This window comes from Ailuropoda melanoleuca, chromosome 1 (genome assembly GCF_002007445.2).
Source record: "Ailuropoda melanoleuca isolate Jingjing chromosome 1, ASM200744v2, whole genome shotgun sequence".
Classification (NCBI taxonomy): Eukaryota; Metazoa; Chordata; class Mammalia; order Carnivora; family Ursidae; genus Ailuropoda; species Ailuropoda melanoleuca.
In genome coordinates, this window is record NC_048218.1 from 79,823,220 (window position 1) to 79,845,730 (window position 22,511).

The 22,511-nt window shown below is 43.4% G+C and overlaps 2 protein-coding genes across 2 annotated transcripts in view; one reads left to right on the top strand and one right to left on the bottom strand.

Moving 5' to 3' along the window:
- Positions 1-1,722: 1,722 nt before the first annotated feature.
- EIF2B5 (eukaryotic translation initiation factor 2B subunit epsilon) lies at positions 1,723-10,434 on the bottom strand. The gene is made up of 16 exons (XM_002915690.4): positions 10,188-10,434; positions 9,057-9,181; positions 8,035-8,220; positions 7,764-7,941; positions 7,405-7,485; positions 7,112-7,189; positions 6,313-6,625; positions 5,120-5,265; positions 4,753-4,894; positions 4,532-4,633; positions 4,241-4,348; positions 3,965-4,055; positions 3,541-3,664; positions 2,836-2,961; positions 2,307-2,417; positions 1,723-2,154 (listed from the first exon to the last, which is right to left on the bottom strand). Exons 1-16 carry the CDS (start codon positions 10,377-10,379, stop codon positions 2,095-2,097), a joined length of 2,163 nt encoding a protein of 720 aa, XP_002915736.2. The 5' UTR covers positions 10,380-10,434; the 3' UTR covers positions 1,723-2,094.
- A 93-nt stretch (positions 10,435-10,527) lies between these two features.
- The window catches only part of ABCC5 (ATP binding cassette subfamily C member 5), a 176,078-nt gene continuing 164,094 nt past the window's right edge, over positions 10,528-22,511 (top strand). The window contains exon 1 of the mRNA XM_034661871.1: positions 10,528-10,643. The gene's annotated coding sequence lies outside the window, so the exon portion shown is untranslated. The remainder of the gene's footprint in view (positions 10,644-22,511) is intronic.

A 22,511-nucleotide genomic window follows, 5' to 3' on the forward strand; every position in this document is an offset into this window, starting at 1 on the left:
GGGGTAACCACCTGGCTAAAGCAGAGGAGGTAGAGACCCAGGAGGCCTTTTCTTTTATAGATCTTTGATTCCTTTCCACCCCACCCTGTTAGCAACCGATCCTTATCTCCTCTGCTGGGCCTTTTCTGGGTTTAAAAGGGTACATTGGGTTTGCTTGTTAATAACCACCTCAGCAGATAGAACCCATCTCATTCTGCTAAGTCAACTTTCACTCTTTCATTTATTTTTCTTTTTCAAAATGTCAATGTCTCGCATTCATTGTGATCACCTCCGGCTTTCCTTATTGAATTATGGGCCCTTTTTGAAGAATTCCTTTAGCATTTAAATGGGGTTTTGGAAAAAGTAAAAAAAACCCACGTGTTTAATGTATCATATTTAAATGGAAACCCTTTGCTTTGCTTTTAAAGTCCCCTTCTACTCCTTTCGACTTTTAGGCCACTCAGGTGTCACAATCCTGTAAACCTTCCCTAATTACTCCACTGGAAGGAATCTCTTCCTTCTAAAAAGTTCTATAGGCCACCTCTGATCCCTGCCACCCATTAGGTACAAACCAGAGGTACCCTATGAGTTTTTTGTATTTAACAGCTCCTAGTAGTCCATGCCATAACCTTCATATGCCCTCTAGACACTAGGTCCTGTATTTGAAAAGCAAAAACTGAGATTTACTAAATAAGAAAAGTAAATTAAGCTCCTGTTTTTTCCTCTTTAGAAATACCCAGTAATGCCCCTCACACCCGAGTACAATTCAGTATCATTGCCCTTAGCTTACTCCTTTCTATCCAAATAAAATGAACATTGGCAACCATTTTATCTGTAATGTTCAGGAGGGCCAGTTGTTACCAGTAACATTTGCCACAGTTCAAATGTCAACAGGGTAAGGGTTTTAGGATGACAACAGAGCTAAAAAAGATGAGACAGAATGGCATGTCTCATAGTTGAGGTTAAAGGAGACTATATAGCAAAATGGCACACTCAAACATGGCTCTATCAATGACCAGTTATGGGACATCTCTGAACATTAGGCTCCTCGTCTGAAAATCGGGATATGACCTACATCATTTACTGTGAAGTTTAGCTAAACACATGAAAGTATTTAACAAAATGCTTATCAGACAATAAACACTCTCTCAATATTAGGGGAAAGCCCATTTCATAAGATTTCCTCTGTTCTTAGGATACCCATGGCTGGCTTGGGGTTATATTTGCCTCTGGAGGCAACTTCCCTTCACTGAGACACTGAATATGGTGAAAGTATTCTTGATTATGAGATTCAAGTCCTTAGCTTTACTCCTCTTAAGAGTCTTGAGACCTTAAGCAAACTTCCTTATCTTGAAGATGCTGAATATCCCAGCTTCCCTGATAGTAGTACTGGGTCAACTGGATAAAGCATGTGAGGGACTGGCAGTTGGTTAGTGGACTTTACATATGCTTGGATCATCACCCTCTGGCAGGAAAGTGTTTGGACTTGGACTCTCTATGGAAATCGGTTCAGGCACACCACTCCAGGACCACAAATTGGTCCACAGAAGCTGGAAAAGAATCTAGGCCTCTCACTACCCATGAACCAGGCAATGGTCAATTAGCAAGGCACCACAGTACCACCTAGTGGTTGTTAACACCCCACTTCTCCCTCTCCCCCAGCTGTTAGGGAAAAGCTGCCAGGGTCAACTCTTTGGCCACCTACATCAAGAGCTGATTAGTCAGAGTTGGAGAGAAACCAAATACATCCCCCTCTCTCTTTTTTAATATCAACAAATACAAGCAGCAGAAAGGGCCAGCTGCTCTCTGCTGTTCCCTGAGGGAAAGCCAGAGCACAAAACTGTTCCTCTGGGCTTCCTCTAACTGCAGGGCCTGCCTTGCTCCTCCTTAGGCAGAGCTTTGTTTCAGCCCAACTTCCCTTTTCCCAACTCTGTGGTCAGGATGGGAGGCACATGGTTGCTGGCGGTGGGAAGAATACTGTAGTTCCAGCCTCTGCTCCTTTAAGTCTCAGCTTGGATGGTGGTCACTCATCCTTCTGCAACTAGCGTCTCATTTGCTCTGGCCCAGAAGCCAGGAGGGCTATCAACCACACCCACAAAAGCAGGCAGTACAACTTCAGTCATCTTCAGATGACTCCTCTTCTGCCTCTTTTAGCCACTGGATGAACCTCAGCAGCTGTAAGGAAGCAGAGTGGAGAGCTACTGAGGGAGGGGCATATAAACAGCTTTAACAGCCACAGAGTCCCAGGGACCAAGCCCTTAGAGTCTGTGGCCAAGAGCCAGGGGACCAAACAACCACCGTGGTGACAAGAGGGAGGCCTGTCTCACCTGTTGGTTCTTGCGCAATTGCCGGCTCTTGTCAGTCATATCCTTTTGGCTGAACCAGCTCAGGATTGTTTCCTCAGCCAGGATCTCCAGCTGGTAGAAAGCCATGAGTACCTGCAGAAAGCCAGCAGAAGAGATCTCAGGGACCTTGCAGAATCCAGCAAGATATAACAGACAACAGAGGAAGAGGAGGCAAGATCTTAGCACCTCTCTCTATCAGACTGTCAGCTTCCTTTAAAACACCAAACAGTTGCTTTTAAAACAGGCAAAAAATGAGCTTTTCACTCTGCTACTGGGACAGGTATAACTTCTGGAACTATTGCTGGGTCCCCAGGATAATCCCCAAATGGCTGCCTTACCAGCCTGGCTCCCAGCTGTACTATCCCAGCAATCAGCACAATAATAGGGGTGGATGGTGCTATTAATCAAATCCCATACTGGATTCATCTCAGCCTGTTTTGTGTCTCCATGGAGGTAGCCAAGGTCTGTTTCAAAGCAAATCCAGAACTCTGGGGCTTAAGGTGGTATTCACCTTGGCTATGGAAGTACTAAGAGTTTCATGCTCCAGGAAGAAGTCCTCAATGGCTGCCAATGATTCCAAATGATCAGCTGCACGCTTTATGTAGTTCCTAAAAACAGGGCTCCATGACTTGAGCAGCTATGGAAGAAAGGAGAAGAGAGACGCAATATATTCCTGAGCATGCACCTATATCCCGATAGCAAACAATATTGAAAACATGGGACTTTCAGGATATGAGCAAACAAGAGGGAAATGATATAGGCCTGAGGAATCATGTCAGAGGGACTTGGGAGTTGCTGGCAGTCAGCGTTGGCGAGAAAGAAAAGATTTCCCAGGGAAAGTGAAAGGGGGTCGGGTGCTACAGGCTGCCTCAAAATACCTATTACCAGCCTAAAGGTTGATGTCTTTCTGGGTCAAATTATTTCAGTCGGAGAATGTAAAAGTCCAGGTCTATTCTGGGCGTACCTTTAGGGTCTAGCATGGTCTGAACCCTGGAGTCTCAAAGAGCACTCAGTATTGAACCTAACTTGGCTCCTCTGGACCAGCCATGCCTGCCCTAGTACCCAATCTGCATCCAAAGGCAAGGAGAAAGGAACCACAAGTAACACATATCCACAATAAGACCTTCTACTCCCTATATCCTTTAAAGTGAAACATGGCAAGGACGTGGATCTGCCTCCACCCAATCCTTTGTACCCAGCCCTGATTTTTGCTCACGGGAAGCAGCAGGGCACAGTAACGGTTTGGGTCCAGCGGGGAATCCGTTTGTTGCAGGGGGAACTCCAGGACCACGTGGCTCAGTACCTGCATCACTTCCTTTAGGCTTATGTTGTAGGCATACCTGTGGGGAGACAGGGCTGACACGAGGGCCTTCACTGGCCCTTTTAGCCTGTGGTAGGATTATGACTTTGGCAGGACACTGGGTGAGAAGTTGGCTGGAACAACATGCAAGGGGAGGGCTTTGGCAGGGGGAAGTCTGTGCTGAGGCCAGAACCTAATGCTCTCCTTGCTCCTAATGCTACTGGCCTTGCCCATTTGGGATGCTGAGGGAATCGGTTCCTATTTGGGAAAGAAACAGGAGAGAACTTCTACCTGCCTGGGATTACCCAGAGGACAGGAGAAAAGGGAGGGCTGCTCTTACTTGAGAGAGTTGATCTCTAGGACTAGATTGTCACAAGAAATGTTCTCTTCCTTGCCCCGCTGTAGTGTTCCCAGGACTTCATTCTGGAACACTGAAATCAAAGCACAAATAAGTTCATGAACCAATAACACTTCAGAATGTTTTAAGTTCTCCAGTCCTGACTTTATACCAAACCCTTCTGGGAGAAACACAAGTCTTTGGCTAATTGATCTAGACAAAGAATAAACCGGAGGTTTTCTTCTCTTGTCCCAGGACACTGCTCCCCTGGCCAATTACCTTTGATGTCATCCATCTGTGGGGAGCCTGCTCGGCTGTCTAGCTCCTCAGAATCCATACTCTGCTCGCTTTCAGTTTCACTCTCTTCTTCCACATTGATTGTGAGTCCTGAGAACCCATAAGGGTGAGAAAAAAGAAAAGTAAGGCAAGAGCTGTTGACAGAAAGGAATTTATCTGCGCTGTCGGAATGAAGAATGTAATGAACAAGTAGTCAGATTCTGAAGCATTCACTTGTCATCAAAATATTCTCACTTGGGGGGGTGATGGTGATAGGAATAAGGCCTAGCTCACCCCACAGATTCTGTCGTAGTTCCTCTTCCTCCTCCACATTTATGTCTGCAGCTTTCCAGAGGTAGCCCTGGCCAGAAACTCCGACTTCTGCTGGATTGTAACCTGGAAAAGGCAGTGATCTTTAGTGAACACACAGGAGAAGCACAATCCCTTCAGGAGGAAACACTGGTTTTCCCATGGGGAGAGACACACAGATGCCCCACACCTGATTAACCTCACACCTTTCTGCTTCACTTTCTCCTTTTCTTGGTTAGCCCCAGAATCGTCACTGAATTGGCCATCATCCTCATCCTCCTCTGCATCTGGTGGGTGCAAAGAGATCACCGAGCCCTCAGGCAGCGTGATGTCTGGGCCCACTACCACCTAGCGGACACAAACAGAGTGGGTGGCACAGCTTCATTAGTGTGTTGGGGAATGGTAGATCCTGACAATGGGAGTGATTTTTACTAAGCTAACTAGAAGACAAATGAATCCACTGGATTTGGACTCTCAGTTCAGGGCTGGATCCTTAGTGGACATAAAGACCCTCTGGCTCAGCATGACCACTACTCAGTTTGGGGTCTTTGTGCAATACTGAGCAGGTCTCACCTGGGAAGTGAGGACACAGCGTGGCTTCAGTGTAACTTGTTCCTTGACTTTAGCATTGTCACAGAGCAGAGACTGATGGATCCGCGCTCCAGCAGCTACTTGGACACCCCGCCACAGGTAGGCCTGGTTCAGCACCACGTTATCACCTGGCTCAGGACAGGAAGTACTCCTGGTCACTCAGGATTCCAGACCAGGGCCATTCCTGGAGGACAGGGCTGACTGATACCAGCACGGCTCCCACCCAGTTCTGATACTCTATCCCCCAATTCACCAGAAACACCCTCTCCCCCTCTACACTCCAGCCTGAGGATAGAACAGTGGTTAGCATGACCATCCTCCACCAGGTTTACAACAATCACAGACTACATACCGGACTTCAGAACCTGAGAATCTTTAAGATATCTGGGGATCCCCTTGAACTCAAGAACCTTATTAGAATCATATCCACATATCTAGAAGTAGAACTAAAATTTCCCATCTCTTCTTGTACATTTTATTTTTTTAAAGAGTTTAAGTAATCTCTATACCCAATGTGGGGCTCAAACTCACAAAACCAACATCAAGAGTTGCATGCTCTACCAACTGAGCCAGCCAGGCACCCCTCTTCTCGTACGTTTTAGAATTATAATCTTATTGTTCTTTTAAAGGGGCAGTTCCACTAGAAGCACCACATTCCTACAACTAAAGTGAGTTACCAAGAGGCCAACCAGGCAGGTATGGTTGAGTAAAAAGAACAATGGTCTTAGAATACTTAGATTCAAGTTCTAGCACTACCTCTCATTAGCTATGACTGTGAGGGAGACAGCCTCTTTGAGCCTGTTTGCTTGGCTATAAACTGGAGATAAATAATACCTACTTCACAAGGTTTTTGTGAGGATAAATGAAACAATGTATGCAAAAGCCCTTTGTAAACTGCAATGCACCACACAGATATTATGATTGCATGTTAATTATCCACTTGGTCCTGAATGTGAATAGGGTACTCTGGAATGTGAAGAGTCACCCAATAAGAGGCTCACAGGCCACAAATTAAAGGCCACAAATTTCACATCCTCATTCCCTCCTTTATTAAGGTAGCCACTCTAGTTCCTTATTCTCAGGGACTATCCCTCTGTATCCTTCTCTTACCCGCCCCCACCCTCCCAGGTTCCTGCTCCTAGAATGACCACCCTGACTTCCCCACCTGTGCTCACCAATGTGGCAGCCAGGGCCAATGACACTGTTGGTGATAAAGCAATTGCTGCCAATGACGGTGCCAGAACCCAGAAGCACGTTTTCCTCCAGGATGCTGCCATGGCCCAGGCTGACTTCAGGCCCTCGGTAAATGTTATGCCGGGAATGAGTGCAGCTCTGGGTTGTGTTGTCAGTGAAGTTTGCTTCTGGGGTGAGAGGGTAGACCCATCGGCGGATGACATCAGCACAGACTGCTGCATACATGTGCAGGTTGGAGACCCGGGCACCATATTCCCTAGTTGTCACATGCATGTGGATCTGGTTTCCTAGGATCTGAATGAGGAGAAGGAAAGGGAGGTACCCCAAACAAGTAAAAGAGGAAGAACACACCCAGGTACCACTCTTTTTAACCTTAAGTTCCCATCTGCCCCTCAATATCATAGCCAAATGGCCCAAATTTTTCTTTGTGTCTGATTCCCTCTCTCCTGCAGCTCTTTTCCTTCATCCTAAGGCTCAGTAAGACACAAAATGGGACCAAAAGTTATCAGCCTGCGGGGCGCCTGGGTGGCACAACGGTTAAGCGTCTGCCTTCAGCTCAGGGCGTGATCCCGGCGTTATAGGATCGAGCCCCACATCAGGCTCCTCCGCTATGAGCCTGCTTCTTCCTCTCCCACTCCCCCTGCTTGTGTTCCCTCTCTCGCTGGCTGTCTCTATCTCTGTCGAATAAATAAATAAAAAATATTAAAAAAAAAAAAAAAGTTATCAGCCTGGGATACTATCATAGCCCTCTTCTAAAGAGGCCCAGGAACCTTTTCTTACCTCTTCATTCACTAACAGGCCTCGCACAAAGTCATCTCGAGTTTGGTAGTCAAAGTTATCTGTAAAGAGTTGAGCCACCTGTGGGGGGAAGTTGGATGGGGCCAAGGTGAGTGCTATCCTCTGGAAACAAAAATAAGTCCCTACAGACCTATCAGACCCTATGATAGTTGGACAAGGGCCAGAATCCCAAAAAGGTTCCCAACGGGCTATTGGAATCAATATGACAGCACCTATTTACTGTGGAACTCAAAGTTCTACTCTTTGGATGTGCATCCTGGCCCTGAAAAGCTCACCTGAGGAGAGCAGATGCTGATATGACAGTCCAGTAAATCATAGCGAATCTCTACTCCATCTCCGCTACCCTGGAACAAACTCTGTGGGGAGAAGGTATCAGGATTTTATTATTTTTTTTAAGATTCTACTTACTTATTTGAGAGAGAGAGCACAGGGGGAGGGGCAGAGGGAGGAGCAGACTTCCTGCTGAGCAGGGAGCCTGATGGGGGCTCAATCTCAGAATCCTGAGATCATGACCTGAGCTGAAGGCAGATGCTTAGCCGACTGAGCCACCCAGGCACCCAATATAAGGATTTTCACCTGTCTCCTGCTGACGCCAGTAACTCTCCCACCTCAAGGACCCCAGATACCCACACACCAGAGGAAAAGAAAACCGTCGAAGGCCTTGGGTCTTCTGGAAATGGAGAACCCGGTTTGTGGCACTATCCACAGCCACTACCACATTGTCCTCGTGGCAACGAGTTGGGTGGCTAGGGGAGGATTCTTTGAAGATCATTGTCATCACAGATACATTTTTTTCTAGCTTCCGCCTCAATCTATAAAGTAGAGGAGGGAGAGAGGAGCAAAACAGCAGTCTTAGGGCTCTGCTGGTCACAAACCCTTTGTCCCTACCATCTTCCCATCCTGACCTGTGTTCTTCCAGGGCTCTGGTAATATTGATGTTTGAGACGACGTCCCCATACACCAGAAGGAAGTCAGAGCGCACCAAGGCCTTGGCATCAACATCTCGGAGAACATCCCCCAGTGATCGATATAATTCTGATGTAATTATTCGAACCACATTGACGGATGTAGGGCGGCACCACTTGGATTTCCTAAAGGAAGGGGATGAGGGGAATGAGCAAATCAAGCATAAAGAGCATGTAGAGCTTCCCTATTTTGCTCACCCATTCAACATTCACACCCCTGCTCTATGGCTTTTTTGGGTTCCTGACAGCCTCCTCTACTTCAAAGAGATTTATGAACTATAATTAATGGTTTCAGCATCCTGTGTCACCAGTCTTGTTTTATGGGTTAGAGAAACATGGTTATTTCTTCTCCATTCCCTGACACCTGTCCCCTAACATGGATTTGAATTCAAAATCCTGCTGAGATTTAGAGTATACAAAATATCCTGGGAACACATTTTATGCCACTTCTTGCCATCCAAAGTCCAAACCAAATTTAGGAACAGTCTAAAGGACACCATACTAATATCCCAGTCTTTATTCCCTGAACTTCATAAATTCTGATATTCACTCTTTTCCAAGAAGATTTCATCAAACATGTGTTAATTGTTTACTATGTACTTTGTACCAAGGTAGGCACTGGGAATACAAAGATGAGTAAGAGCTCAATATTTAGAAGCTCAGTGGAAAAACAAAGATGTTACTCTTGTAACTTCCATACCAGAGCCATTAAATAAAAGCAAAACCTATGGGACCAAACTTTGTAAGTAAGATTCAGAAAAAATCCAAATGCTGTTCTTTAATCTTTGTTACAACTTTAGCTGCTCACCTCCTGATAAGTGAAGAGAAGGCCCTTAGTTCTCATGATGGAATCCAAATAGATATATTTTTTCCCCTCACAATTTCCCCTTATTTAGTTACAACCATCCTAAGGAAACTGGAAAAAATAGTGAAACATGGAAAGAAAAGTTGCAGAGCCTTACAGTAAATGTTCCTTGATTTGAGCAGCCTTCCAGCAACAAAAGACAAAGGTTTCCTGTACACCTGTAGCAGTCAGAAATTCCAGAGTGTAGTCTATTAGTGCCACATTGGCCAGGGGCAACAGGACCTGGAGGGTAGAAGATGAAAAGTCTGAAGTCTTCAATCCAGGAAGGGCCTCTGGATACTATTCTTTCCTCCACTTAAGCACAATTTATAATTCCCTACCAGTGGTTCCAAACATCATCGTTTTACTTTATCTTCCAAGTTAAAAGTAATCGGGCCCCTGCCTTTGATGTTCATGGCATCATCTAAGCACAAGAATCTACAGTAAGAATCTAATAGTAAGCACAGAATCTACTTGCTTAGCACTGGACATAGCTGCTACAGAACAGCAGGCCACCTTGCCAAAGGAAAATACTAAAAATCAATCATATCTCCATTAACTTAAGCAATGAAAAGGGCATTTTCCCCTTAAAATTTCCTTCCTTGATCCCTTTCTAAGGGGAATCAGAGGCTAGCCAGCCCCATCACTTGTCCCAAATGAACAGCCATTAAGTTTTTTGGGAGCAGTGGGGGAGTTAGGATTTTTCCTGAACTGAATGCAGCTCCCTGTCTTTGACTGAACTGGGGACTGTTGAGCGACCCAGCAATCCCTAAAATTAACTCGGTTCAATTCCCCAGCATCTAGACAATACAGCCAACCAGCTACTAAACCTGTTCTGTCCTCCTTTTGACAGATGGCACCGGCTGTCATTAAAACCTGGAAAGAAAAAAAAAGCACACCCTCCGAGATTCAAGACCCCTGTTACTATGGGATTAGACTGTTACCAGTCTCCTTTTTTTCCTAGGCATATGACTTCCCTTTTGCAGGCAAAAGGAAGTGTCGTTCCCATTCACCCAGGGATCTTTTTCCACTGCACAATTAAAGGCATCACAGCTTCCGTTTGAGGCATTGAATCCCCGTGTAAAGCTTTGCTTCTACGTTTAGCCCTCTGCATGTCTTCCAAGCCTCAGGTTGCCAGGACTACGACTGCCTATCTGCCAGAGCACTCCTCACTAGGCAGCCGAAAGGATAACCTGCTCTAGCCCGGCCACCTTCGGGCCCTCTGGCTGCTCTCGCGTGCGGCGCTCACCCGAGGTTGGTCCTTGGAGATGGGGAAGAAGCGGCGATTGAAGCTATCTGCTACCAGAACTGCTTGCAGGGGCGGCGGCGGTTCCTCCTCCGTCCCTTTGGCTCCCCCGCCGCCGCTGCCGCCGCCTCCCGGCCCAGGGCCGCTGCGCTTGTTGGCCCGATTAGCCACCGTAGCAGGAGCAGTCGTCGCCATCTTCTTCCCTCACGGCCACCACTTCCGCACGGAAACTGACACCGCTCGCAGTAGGGGACAAAAAGGGCCCAGCGCTCGAAACGCGTTGGACTAAAGAGCGAGGGAGGGAGGAGACGAGGAGAGAGCAGTGCGCAGGCGTGTCCCCTAGGCGCAGGCCCTGGCTGAGGTGTGAGCTGGGAGGAGCAAGCTGTGCGCCGCCAGCTGGCTCCGCGGCTTGAGGCGCGGGTGGGGTGGAGTCCTATGGACCACAGACTCGATTTGCAGGTATAGTAGGCCTTCATTTGTACGCGAACAAGCTGAGATTCTTGAGGGATGGTAGGACTTGGGGTCTCTGCGAAGGGGCCAGATCCATTCAGAATATGTAATCTTCCTTGCCCGGAGCATGTTAACAATTGTAGTCCTCCATCTACATTCTAGTCACTTAAATGTGACCCGGCACCTTGCGGAGCTCAGAATCCAGTCAGACATCCCCTTCCCTCAGAGACTCACGGTCTGCCTAAATACAGAATGTGGTAGAGTAGGGAGAGTAGTAATTCTGGTGGCCAGGTTTGACGGTACAAGCATTAAGTCATTTAATTCTTCACACGTTTCTGCGAGAACATCTTATTTATTCGTTCGTTTCTTGAACTCTCAGAGGGGTAAACTTACCCCTGCTACCAAGTGGAAGAACTGGTATTGGAACCCGATCTGTCCCACTTCATAGTTCCACAGTCTTCCTGCCAAGTTATGTAGGGATAAAAATTATTTTATGAGTTCTTCATTTCTTCGTTCATTCGGCCTATCAGCATTTATTGAAACCCTACTCTGTCTTAGAGTGGAGTTGAGGTGCATCCAAGAACACCATAAAGTTGAGTGAGACTGGAGTTAAGCCTTGGAGGCGGAAGCAGCTGCGAGCACAGAGGCGCAAAGCCCTAGGCTCGGGAGATGCGGGAGGATTGGGGAAAAAGGCGGTGGTTGCAGGGAGAAAACCAGGCCTGCTGAGGAGCCAGACCGTGGGTTCCCGGTAGAAGTGAGGCAACGCAGCTCGGGCGTCGTTTGTAGGTCAGGAGCTTTCCAGCAAGGCACCGGCGCCCTTTCTGCCCAGAACCGTCCGAATTCCATCGCTTACCGTGCAAAATTTCTGCAAACGTTGCGTGTTGGGATGTGAGGTTCAGAAAGCTTAGATTTGTTGTTTCCACGTAGGACCAGGGAGATCTTTCATTTCTTGCCCATACTAGTGAATGAGAGAGTGCTGGGCAAAAACCATTTCTTAAGGATTTTAGAAAATTTAGCCTGGAGAAGGAGAGGCAGAAGGCAACTCAGTAAAAGTGTTCGATTTAATTTATGTACATAGAAGGGAATGGTGTTCTACTGTCCTACAAATCCATAGGCAGAAAGAGAGAAAAAAAAAAAAGGATGACCAAATTGGACTAGTGATTTGCGGGTGCATGCACACACGGAGGTGGGGTGATGCTGGTAGTGGTGGTGGGGAAGCATGGAAAGTAGGTCCAATTTTAGACATTTTTAAATGACTCTTGTGACCCAGGAAAGTGGTGAGTGATAAATCCAGGCCTTCTAATTCTGTAGACAGGTAACTGGATAGATGAGGTTTTTAATGGATGGGTCCCAGAGAGAATATTTGCTTCAAAACCTAATCAACACAACAACAACAACAACAATCCAAACAAAAATGAGTCAAGTTCTTGAATAAACATTTCTCAAAAAAAGGTATACAAATGGCCAATAAAGTACATGAAAAAATGTTCAACATCACTAAACATTAGGGAATTACAAATCAAAAGTGCAATGAGATGTCACCTCACATCCATTGGGATGGCCACTATCAAAAAACCAAACCAAAACAGAAAATAACAAGCGTTAGTGAGGATGTGGAGAAATTGGAATCCTTGTACACTATTGGTGAGAATGTAAAACAGTATAGCTGCTGTGGAAAACAGGACAGTGGTTCTTCAAAAGATTAAATATAGAATTACAATATGATTCAGCATTCTGGATATATAACGCAAAAAACTGAAAATGGGGACTCAGATATTTATACACCCATGTTCATGGCATCATTATTCACAATAGCTAAAACATGGAAAGCAAACCAAGTGTCCATTGACAAACAAGTGGATAAACAAAATATGAGATATACATATGACAGAATATTATTCAGCCTTAAAAAGGAAGGAAATTATGACATAAACTATAGCATGGATGAACCTTGAGGACATTATGCTAAATGACATAAGCCAGTCACAAAAAGACAAATACTGTATGATTCCATTTATATGAGGTATGTAGAAGAGCATTTAGAGATAGAACTGTGGTTGCTAGGGGCTGGCTGGGACAAGGAAATGGGGAGTTATTGTTTTTAAAAAATTTTCTTTCCTTTTCCAAAGATTTTGTTTTTTTATTTGAAAGAGAGTGTGTTGATAAATGTTCAGATTTTTTTAAAAAAATTTTTTGGTGCAGTTTTGCTATTACAGGTAATGCTGCAACAAGCATCCTTCTGTTGATATCTTTATAAATTTGCATTCATTTCTTAGAGTACCTTCTTAAAGAAGAGTGGCTGGTTCAAATTGGATACAATTCCCATGGCAAATGATATGCTGTTGAACTCACTGGGAAGCCTGCTGAGGCTTAATTGTTTAATTGTTAACGTAATTGCTATCCATGGAAAATGTGTCTTTTGTCCTTACAACAGCTATGTATGGGAGTACTTTCCCTACACCCTCACCAACAGAGTATGTTGTCAACAATTCGGAGTCTCTGCCAATCCATAGAGGGAAAAGAAGTGTTGTTTTAATTTTCATTTCTCTTATTTTGAGAAGTGTTGAACATCGTTTCACATGTTAAAAGACCATTTGTATTTCTTTGGTCAACTATCAGTTCTGGTTCTTTTTGTAAATTAAATATATCAGCAATATGGTTTCAAAATGGGTCTTGAATATCAGTTTCAAATGTAAATTTCTCTGCGAAAATCAGGGCTTTCCATCTGTTTTATTCACTACTGTATCCCAGGTGTCTAGAGGAATACTTGGCACATGCTCAAGAAATATTTGCTGAATGACTGGCTGGTTGTTGCTAGTCAGTTAGTGAGAGTCTGATGAGACAATTTTAAGCAAATACATAAAAGTAATTTCAGACTCTCCCAAGCTGAGGCTCATGGGTTTTTTTGTTCTGTTTTTTTAACTGTGGTAAAATACACAGAACATAAAATTTCCCATCTTAACCATTTTTAAGCGCACAGTTCAGTAGTATTAACGCCATTCACATTGTTGTGCTACTGTCATCACCATCCATCCATAGAACTGTTTTCATGTTGCAGAACTAAATCTCTGTTCTCATTAAACAATAACTCCTCATTCCCTTCTGTCCTCAGCTCTGGCAACCAGTGTTCTGGTCTATTAATGTCTATTGTGTATCTTTTGAGAAATGGTCTATTTGACCACTAAAAAAATTTTTTTTAAGTTGTAGGAGTTCTTTATATATTCTGGATATCCATTTCTTACTGGATATATTATTTGCAAATATTTTCTCCCATGGGTTGCCTTTTCACTCTGTTGATAATGTTCTTTGATCCACAGAAGTTTTCACTTTGGTGAAGTACAGTTTATCTGTTTTTCTTTTGTTACCTCTACTTTTAGTGTCTTATCCAAGAAATCATTGCCAAATCCAATGTCATGAGGTTTTTCTCCTATGTTTTCTTTCAACTTTTAAATGGCACTTTTTTTTCCCTCTTTAGGTTCTATTACAGAGATGTCAAAATAATGGTAGGATATGTCCCCTGCAGGGTTCCCTTGATACATACACAGAGCTGGCCTTTTCTAGGCATTGCTAAAGAGTCAGGGCTCTGGTGATTGCATGCATCAATCTGGTGGATTAGAACACTTTGACAGTAAATCTTAGAGCCTTTTGTGCTTCTCAGCTGGGGTTACTTGTGGCTTAGTAATCAGAGCCGATTGTTCGCTGCCACAAGTGTTGTTTATTTTTCTAGTTACTTTTGGATCTGGAGTCGTTGTTCTGAAAGTTGAGGGCTCTAAATGTGTTATAGGATAGCTGAAGTTTTTACTGTTCATGTCCTAGCTTGTTAGAAAATGACAGAATAACTAAAGGTCTGAGTTCTCTCCTATTCTGTACCCCCCCCATCTTCACTATCACCTCCAGCAATAAAACTAGTTTCTATAGGTATAACAATCCCCTTTGTCTTCCAGGCTGAGAGTTGAGGAAAAAATATCCTCTAAACCTTCTATAGCTCAGTCAAAACAGGCTGGGATTATTCAAAAGAAACTTCACTCAAAAACTTAAGGGAAGGAATGCCTGGGTGGCTTAGTCCATTAAGCATCAGGCCCTTGATTTCTGCTCAAGTTGTGGTCTCCAGCTGTGAGATTGAGCCCAGTCGTGGGCTCCGTGCTCAGCCGGGAGTCTGCTTCTCTCTCTCTCTCCCTCTCTCCCTTCCTCTGCCCCATCTCCCGCTTGCATGTGCACGCGGGCTCTCCCACTCTCTCTCTCTAAAACAAACAAACAAACAAACAAACAAATCTATCTTAAAAAAGAAACAAAACAAGAAGGGAGAGGGGAAAAAGTCATTGACACATATACTCTACTTGGGCTGGGCCTTGAAGGTGCTGGAGTTGGGCACCACCACCCCCTAGAGGTCATTGCTGTGTCGTGCACCAACCTTTTCTGCAATTATCTTAGACTTACTCAGGTACCTTTTTTTGTTTTGTTTTAAGATTTTATTTATTTATTTGACAGGGGGAGAGAGAGAGAGAGCACAAGCAGGGAGAGCTGCAGGCAGAGGGAGTGGGAGAAGCAGGCTCCCTCCTTAGCAGGGAGCCCCATGCGGGGCTCGATTCCAGGACCCTGGGATCATGATCCGAGCAGAAGACGGCTACCTAACTGACTGAGCCACCCAGGCACCCCTGGGACCAGTTTTCTTGAAGACATGAGCTGGAGCTTCATGGATAGGGAGAGAGCCATTCTCTCTGGAGAGAGCCAGTAGGGTTCTTGAGACAGCATTGCCAAGAGAAAGAATGTATGGCTAATGGATCAGCTTGATTATCACAGTCTTGAATCCTGACGGAGCAGGGATAGTAGGAACAATGTGACATGATACCTTACCTGCTCTTTATTCAGTCTCCCCCAACGGACATATATGCTCCTGGAGGGGGAGGGTTATGGTGTGGAGGAGAGGAAGCAGATAGGGTGACCAACTGTCCCTGTTGTTCAGGAGTATCCCAATTTTAGCACCGAAATTCCTGCATCCTGGACTCAAGGAAACTCTCAGTCCTTGGCAAACTGGAATGTTTGGTTACCATAGAGACAGGTCACTAGGTGCCAACAGCTCTGCTGTGATAACTCCCTCCTAGAGAGCCTACCTGGAGAAATAACCAGAGCTTCCCCAATACCTGGACAAGAAGGAAATCCTGAGGCTGGTGGGCCAGAGGATGTTAGTAACACCATGGGCACTAACTGGTGGCAGAACCGCAAAACACCAAAGACAAAAAAAGATTAAAAGCAGTCAGAGAGAAAATATATATTTTCTAATGGGGAACAAAAATTAGATTGATTTCACTAGAGCAAAAATGGAAGCCAGAAAATAGCATAACATCTTTATTTTATTTTACTCTATTTTAAAAAAGATTTTATTTATTTATTTGACAGAGAGAGTGAGAGAGAGCAAGCACAAGCAGGGGGAGCAGCAGGCAGAGGGAGAAGGAGAAGCAGGCTCCCCATGGAGCAGGGAACCCTAAGCAGGGCTTGATCCCAGGACGCTGGGATTATGACTTGAGCTGAAGGCAGGCATTTAACTGACTGAGCCACGCAAGCGACCCAGCATAACATCTTTAGAGTGTTAAGAAAAAATATTGTCAGCCGAGAATTCCCTTCCCAGAGAAATTCTCTTTCAGGAACAAGGGTGAAATACATACATTTTTAGATCAACAAAAACATATAATTAATCATCAAAAGACCTTTTTAAATGGAACTTCTTAAGTTCTACCATCCAGGGCAGTACCCACTAGGCACATATGGCTATTTAAATTAAAATTATAAAATAAAAAATTCAGTGAGTACTTTGCCCACATTTCAAGTGCTCAATAATCACATATGGCCAGCAGCTTGTACATTGGACAATGCAGAAATTGATTATTTCCATCATTTTGAACAGCATATTGAATAGCACTGTTAAAAAATATACCTCAACATAAGAACTAGGATGATCGGTAGGGGAAGAAAGGGATAAAGAAAGGGGGGGTAATTAGGAGGGGGAATGAAACATGAGAGACTATGGACTATGAGAAACAAACTGAAGACTTCAGAGGGGAGGGGGGTGGGGGAATGGGATAGACTGGTGATGGGTAGTAAGGAGGGCACGTATTGCATGGTGCACTGGGTGTTATACGCAACTAATGAAGCATCGAACTTTACATCGGAATCCGGGGATGTACTGTACGGTGACTAACATAATATAATAAAAAATCATAAAAAAATATATCTCAAGCAGAAGGAAAAAATTTCAGAACAAAGGTCTGAGATGCAGAGCGGAAGATCTAGTAAAAAAAAATGTAAATGTGTAAGTAAATCTAAACAAATATTGATGATATAAAGTAATATCAATGTCTAAATTGAGGGGGTTAAAAAAAGAAAGAGCTAAACTGTACATATAAGTCAGGAAGGTGATGATTAGAGTTCAAACATTCTAAAATGTTATTATTCATGTGAAAACTGGATCAAAAACTAAAATTCAACAATATACTGTTTACAATCAACACATCTAAACATAAGGACTCAGAAAAGCTGAAAGTAAAAAGATGAAAAAAATACACCAGGCAAATACTGTTCAAAACAAATCTGTTGGTAAATTTTACTAGAAATTGAAATGGTCACCTTTGATTTGCCAGGAAGATAAAATATTTCAAATTCTGTGCACCTAAAAATGAAGCTTCAAAGCATATGAAGTAAAAATTGACAAAACTACAAGAAATAATTGACAAATCCACCATCGTAGTTAACGATTTTAAATATCTCTCTCAGTATTTGGTAGATCAAAAAGATAAATGAATAAGGATACAGAAGACTTGAATATCACAATTAACCATATTGATTTAATAGATATAAACAGAACACCATTCAGTAAGTGAATAATACACATTATTTTTTTAAAAATGTTTTATTTATTTATTTTGACAGAGAGAGAGAGAGAGAGGCAAGAGAGTGAGAGCACAAGCAGGGGGAGTGGCAGGCAGAGGGAGAGGGAGAANTAAAAATGTTTTATTTATTTATTTTGACAGAGAGAGAGAGAGAGAGAGGCAAGAGAGTGAGAGCACAAGCAGGGGGAGTGGCAGGCAGAGGGAGAGGGAGAAGCAGGCTCCCCACTGAGCAGGGATCCTGATGCAGGGCTTGATCCCAGGACCCCGGGATCATGACCCGAGCCAAAGGCAGACATTCAACCAACTGAGCCCCAGGGGCCCCAATAATACACATTATTTCCAGATTCCTGTGGAATGTTTGTGAGCATTAACCACACATAAAGGAAATCTCAACAGATATCAAGGAATTGGTGTTATACAGATCCTTTCCATGAAAAGTATGGTCCTTAGAGCATCTTCAGTATCACGTAAAAGCCTGTTAGAAATGTATAAGCTCAGTGGCACCTGGCTGCTCAGTTGGTAGATTGTGTGACTCTTGATCTCAGGGCCCTGAGTCTGAGGCCCACACTGGGCATGGAGCCTACTTAAAAAAAAAAAAAAAAAAGTAAAAATTCAGGGCCCCCTCCAAATCTCCTGGGTCAAAATCTGCATTTTGACAAGATCCCCGGAGGATTCATGTGTACATTATAGTTTGACACCAAGCAGGTTTTCTTTTTCCTTTTCCTTTTTTTTTAAAGTTTTATTTATTTAAGTAATCTCTACACCAAATGTGGGGCTCAAACTCATAACCCCAAGATTAAGGGTCACATGCTCTTCCAACCCAGCCAGCCGGGCACCCCATAAAAAGACCCTCCCCCTTTTTTTAGTGTAAACCCTTAAGCCCAACGTGGGACTTGAACTCACAACAACACAAAACATGTTTTCTAACCACAGTGTAATTAAGTTAGAAATCAATAACATGAAGATAATTAAGAAAATTCCATATATTTGGAAATTAAAAACACCTCTGAAAATAGTTACACATACATACATATATATATCATGTGTATATCATATGACATATGATCATATACATATATATGATACTGTTTATTCCATCCCTGGACCCTGGGATCATAACCTGAGCCAAAGGCAGATGCTTAACTGACTGAGCCACCCAGTTACCCCTGAGTTAATTTTTTTAAAGCTTTTTTTATTCATTTGAGAAAGAGAGAGAGTGCATGAGCAAGAGCAGGAGCAAGGGGGAGGGGCAGAGGCAGAGGGAGAAGCAGGCTCCCCAATAAGCAGGGAGCTTGACAGGGGCTCCATTCCAAGACCCTGAGATCATGGCCTGAGCTGAAGGCAGATGCTTAACTGACTGAACCACCCAGGTGCCCTGCTTTGTCCACTTTGAGTTGTCTTGGTCCCTTTGTTTTTTTGTTTTTGTTTTTGTAAAGATTTATTTATTTGGGAGAGAGGGAGAGAGTGAGTGAGGGGAGGGGTAGAGGGAGAGAATCCTCAAGAGGACTCCTGGCTGAGCGCAGAGCCTGCACAGGACTCAATCCTGGGACCCTGAGATCATGCATGACCTGAGCTGAAATCAAGAGCTGGCCACTTAACTACCTGAGCTACCCAGGCGCCCCTATCTTGGTCCCTTTGTAAAAGATAAATTAATCATAAATGTTAGGGTTTATTTATGAGCTCTAAATTCTATTTCATTGATCTATATGTCTGTTCTTCTGTCAGCAACACACTATCTTGATTATTTTAGTTTGTAATAAGTTTTGAAATCAGGAAGTGTAGGACTACCAACTGTGTTCTCTTCCATAATTATTTTGGTTGTTCTGAATCTCTGCATTTTCATATGAATTTTATTTTATTTTATTTATTTTATTTTATTTTTAAAAGATTTTATTTATTTATTTATTTGACACAGAGAGACAGCCAGCGAGAGAAGGATCACAAGCAGGGGGAGTGGGAGAGAAGAAGCAGGCTCCTAGCGGAGGAGCCCGATGTGGGGCTTGATCCCAGAATGCTGGGATCACGCCCTGAGCCGAAGGCAGACGCTTAACGACTGCGCCACCCAGGCGCCCCAGCAGCTAGGATTTTGATAAGGATTATGTTGAATCTGTAGGTTAATTTGGGAAATAATGCCATCTTCATGTATTAAGTTTTCCAAGTCTAGAGCATGATATATGTTTCCATTTATTTAGATCTTCTTTAATTTTTTCCGCAGTGTTTTGTAGTTTTCAATATATAAGTCTTATACTTCTTCTGTTAGGTTTATTCCTAAATGTCTTGTTTTTTATGATTTCTAATTTCATTTTCAGGTTATTTATTGCTACTGTATATAAATGTAATGCTTTTTGTATATTGATTTTTTATCCTATAACCTTGCCAAGCTCATTTACAGTCATACTTCATTTTATTGCGCTTAGCTTTATTGCACTTCACAGATACTGTTTTTTACAAATTGAAGGTTCATGACAATCCTATGCGAGCAAGCCTATCAGCACCATTTTTCAAACAGTGTTCGCTCACTTTGTGTCTCTGTCGCATTTTGGTAATTCTCTCAATATTTCACGCTTTTTCATTGTTGTATTTGTTATGGTGATCTGTGATTAGTGATCTTTGATGTTGCTATTATAATTGTCTTGGGGTGCCACAAACTGTGCCCATATGAGATGGCAAACTTAATAAATGTGTATGTTCTGATTGCTCCACCAACTGGATATACCCCTGTCTCTCTCCCTTTCCTCTGGATTCCCTATTCCTTCAGGCACAACAATATTGAAATTAGGCCAATGGCCTTTAAGTGTTCAAGTGAAAGGAAGAGTTTTACTTCTCTCACTTTAAACCAAAAGCTGGAAATGATTCAGCTTAGTGAGAAATGCATGTCAAAAGCTGAGACAGGTCAAAAGCTGGGCCTCTAAACAGTTATCCAAGTTATAAATGCAAAGGAAAAGTTCTTGCGGCACATGGGTGGTGCAGTTGGCTAAGTGTTGGACTCTTGGTTTCGGCTTGGGTCGTGATCTCAGGTTTGTAAGATTGAACCCCGCATCGGGTTCTGCACTCAGTGTGGAGTCAGCCTCGGTTTCTCTTTCCCTCTACCTCTGCCCCTTTCCCCTGAGCAAAACACACATACTCTCTCTCAAATAAATAAATAAATAAATAAATAAATAAATAAATCTTTGAAAAGTTCTTAAAGAAAATGAAAAGTGCTACTACAGTGAAACACATGAATGATAAGAAAGTAAAACAGCTTTATTGCCAATATGGAGAAAGTCTGAGTGGTCTAGAAGATCAAATCAGCCACAGCATTCCCTTAAGCCAAAGCCTAATCCAAAGCAAGGCCCTAACTCTTCTCGATTCTGTGTAGACTGAGAGAGGCAAGGAAGCTGCCGCAGAAAAATGTGAAGCTAGCAGAGGTTGGTTCATGTGGACTAAGGAAAAAAGCCATCTCCATAACACATATGTACAAGGTACAGCAGCAATTGCTGATGTAGAAGCTGCAGCAAGTTCTCCAGAAGATGTAGCTGAGATCATTCATGAAGATGGCTCCCCTACACAACAGATTTTCAAGGTGGAGGAAACAGCCTTCTATTGGAAGAAGATGCCACCTAGGACTTTCGTAGCTAGAGAGGAAAAGTCAATACCTGGCTTCAAAGCTTCAAAGGACAGGCTGTCTCTCTTATAAAGGGCTAATGCATCTGGTGACTTTAAGTTGAAGCCAATGATCATTTACCGTTCCAAAAATCCTAAGGCCTTTAAGAATTATGCTAAATCTGCTCTACTTTTGCTCTATAAATGGAACAACAAAGCCTGGATGACAGCACATCTGTTTATCTGTTATGGTTTACTAAGTATTTTAAGCCCACTATTGAGACCTACTGCTCAGGAAAAAATATTTCTTTCAAAATGTTACTGCTCATTGACAGTGTGTCTGGTCACCAAGAGCTCTGTCAGAGATGTACAATGAGATTGATGTTGTTTTCATGCTTGCTAACACAACATCCATTCTGCAGCCCATGGGTCAAAAAGTAATTTTGACTTTCAAATCTTACTATTTAAGAAATACATTTCATAAGGCTGTAGCTGCCATAGATAATGATTCCTCTGATGGATTTGGGTAAAGTAAATTGAAAACCTCTGGAAAGGATTCACCATTCTAGATGCCATTAGGAATATTTGTGATTCATGGGAAGAAGTCAAACTATCAGCATTAACAGCAGTTTGGAAGAGGTTGATTCCAGCCCTAATGGATAACATGGAGGGGTTCAAGACTTCAGTGGGAGAAGTAACTGCAGGTGTAGTGGAAATAGCAAGAGACCTGGAATTAGAAGTGGAGCCTGAAGATGAATTGCTGCAACCTCATGATAAAACTAATGGATGAGGACTTGCTTCTTATGGATGAGCAGAGGAAGTGGTTTCTTGAAATGTAATCTACTTCTGGTGAAGATGCTATGAAGATTGTCGAGATGACAACAAAGGATTTAGAATATTAACAAATTTAGGATTTGAGAGGACTAACTCCAGTTTTGAAAGAAGTTCCACTGGGTTAAATGCTATCAAACAGCATTGAATGCTACAGAGAAATTGCTGTGAAAGGAAGAGTCAATGGATGTGGCAAACTTTATTGTTGTCTTCAAGAAATTGCTGCAGCCACCCCAGCTTTCAGCAACTACCACCCTGTGCAGTCAGCAGCCATAAGCATTGAGGCAAGATCCTCCAAAGCCAAAAGATTACAACTTGTTGAAATCTCAGATTATGGTTTTAGCATAAAGTACTTTTAAATTAAGGTATGTACATTTTTAAAAAGATATATTTATTTAGGGGCGCCCGGGTGGCACAGCGGTTGAGCGTCTGCCTTCGGCTCAGGGCGTGATCCCGGCGTTGTGGGATCGAGCCCCACGTCAGGCTCCTTCCGCTATGAGCCTGCTTCTTCCTCTCCCACTCCCCCTGCTTGTGTTCCCTCTCTCGCTGGCTGTCTCTATCTCTGTCAAGTGAATAAATA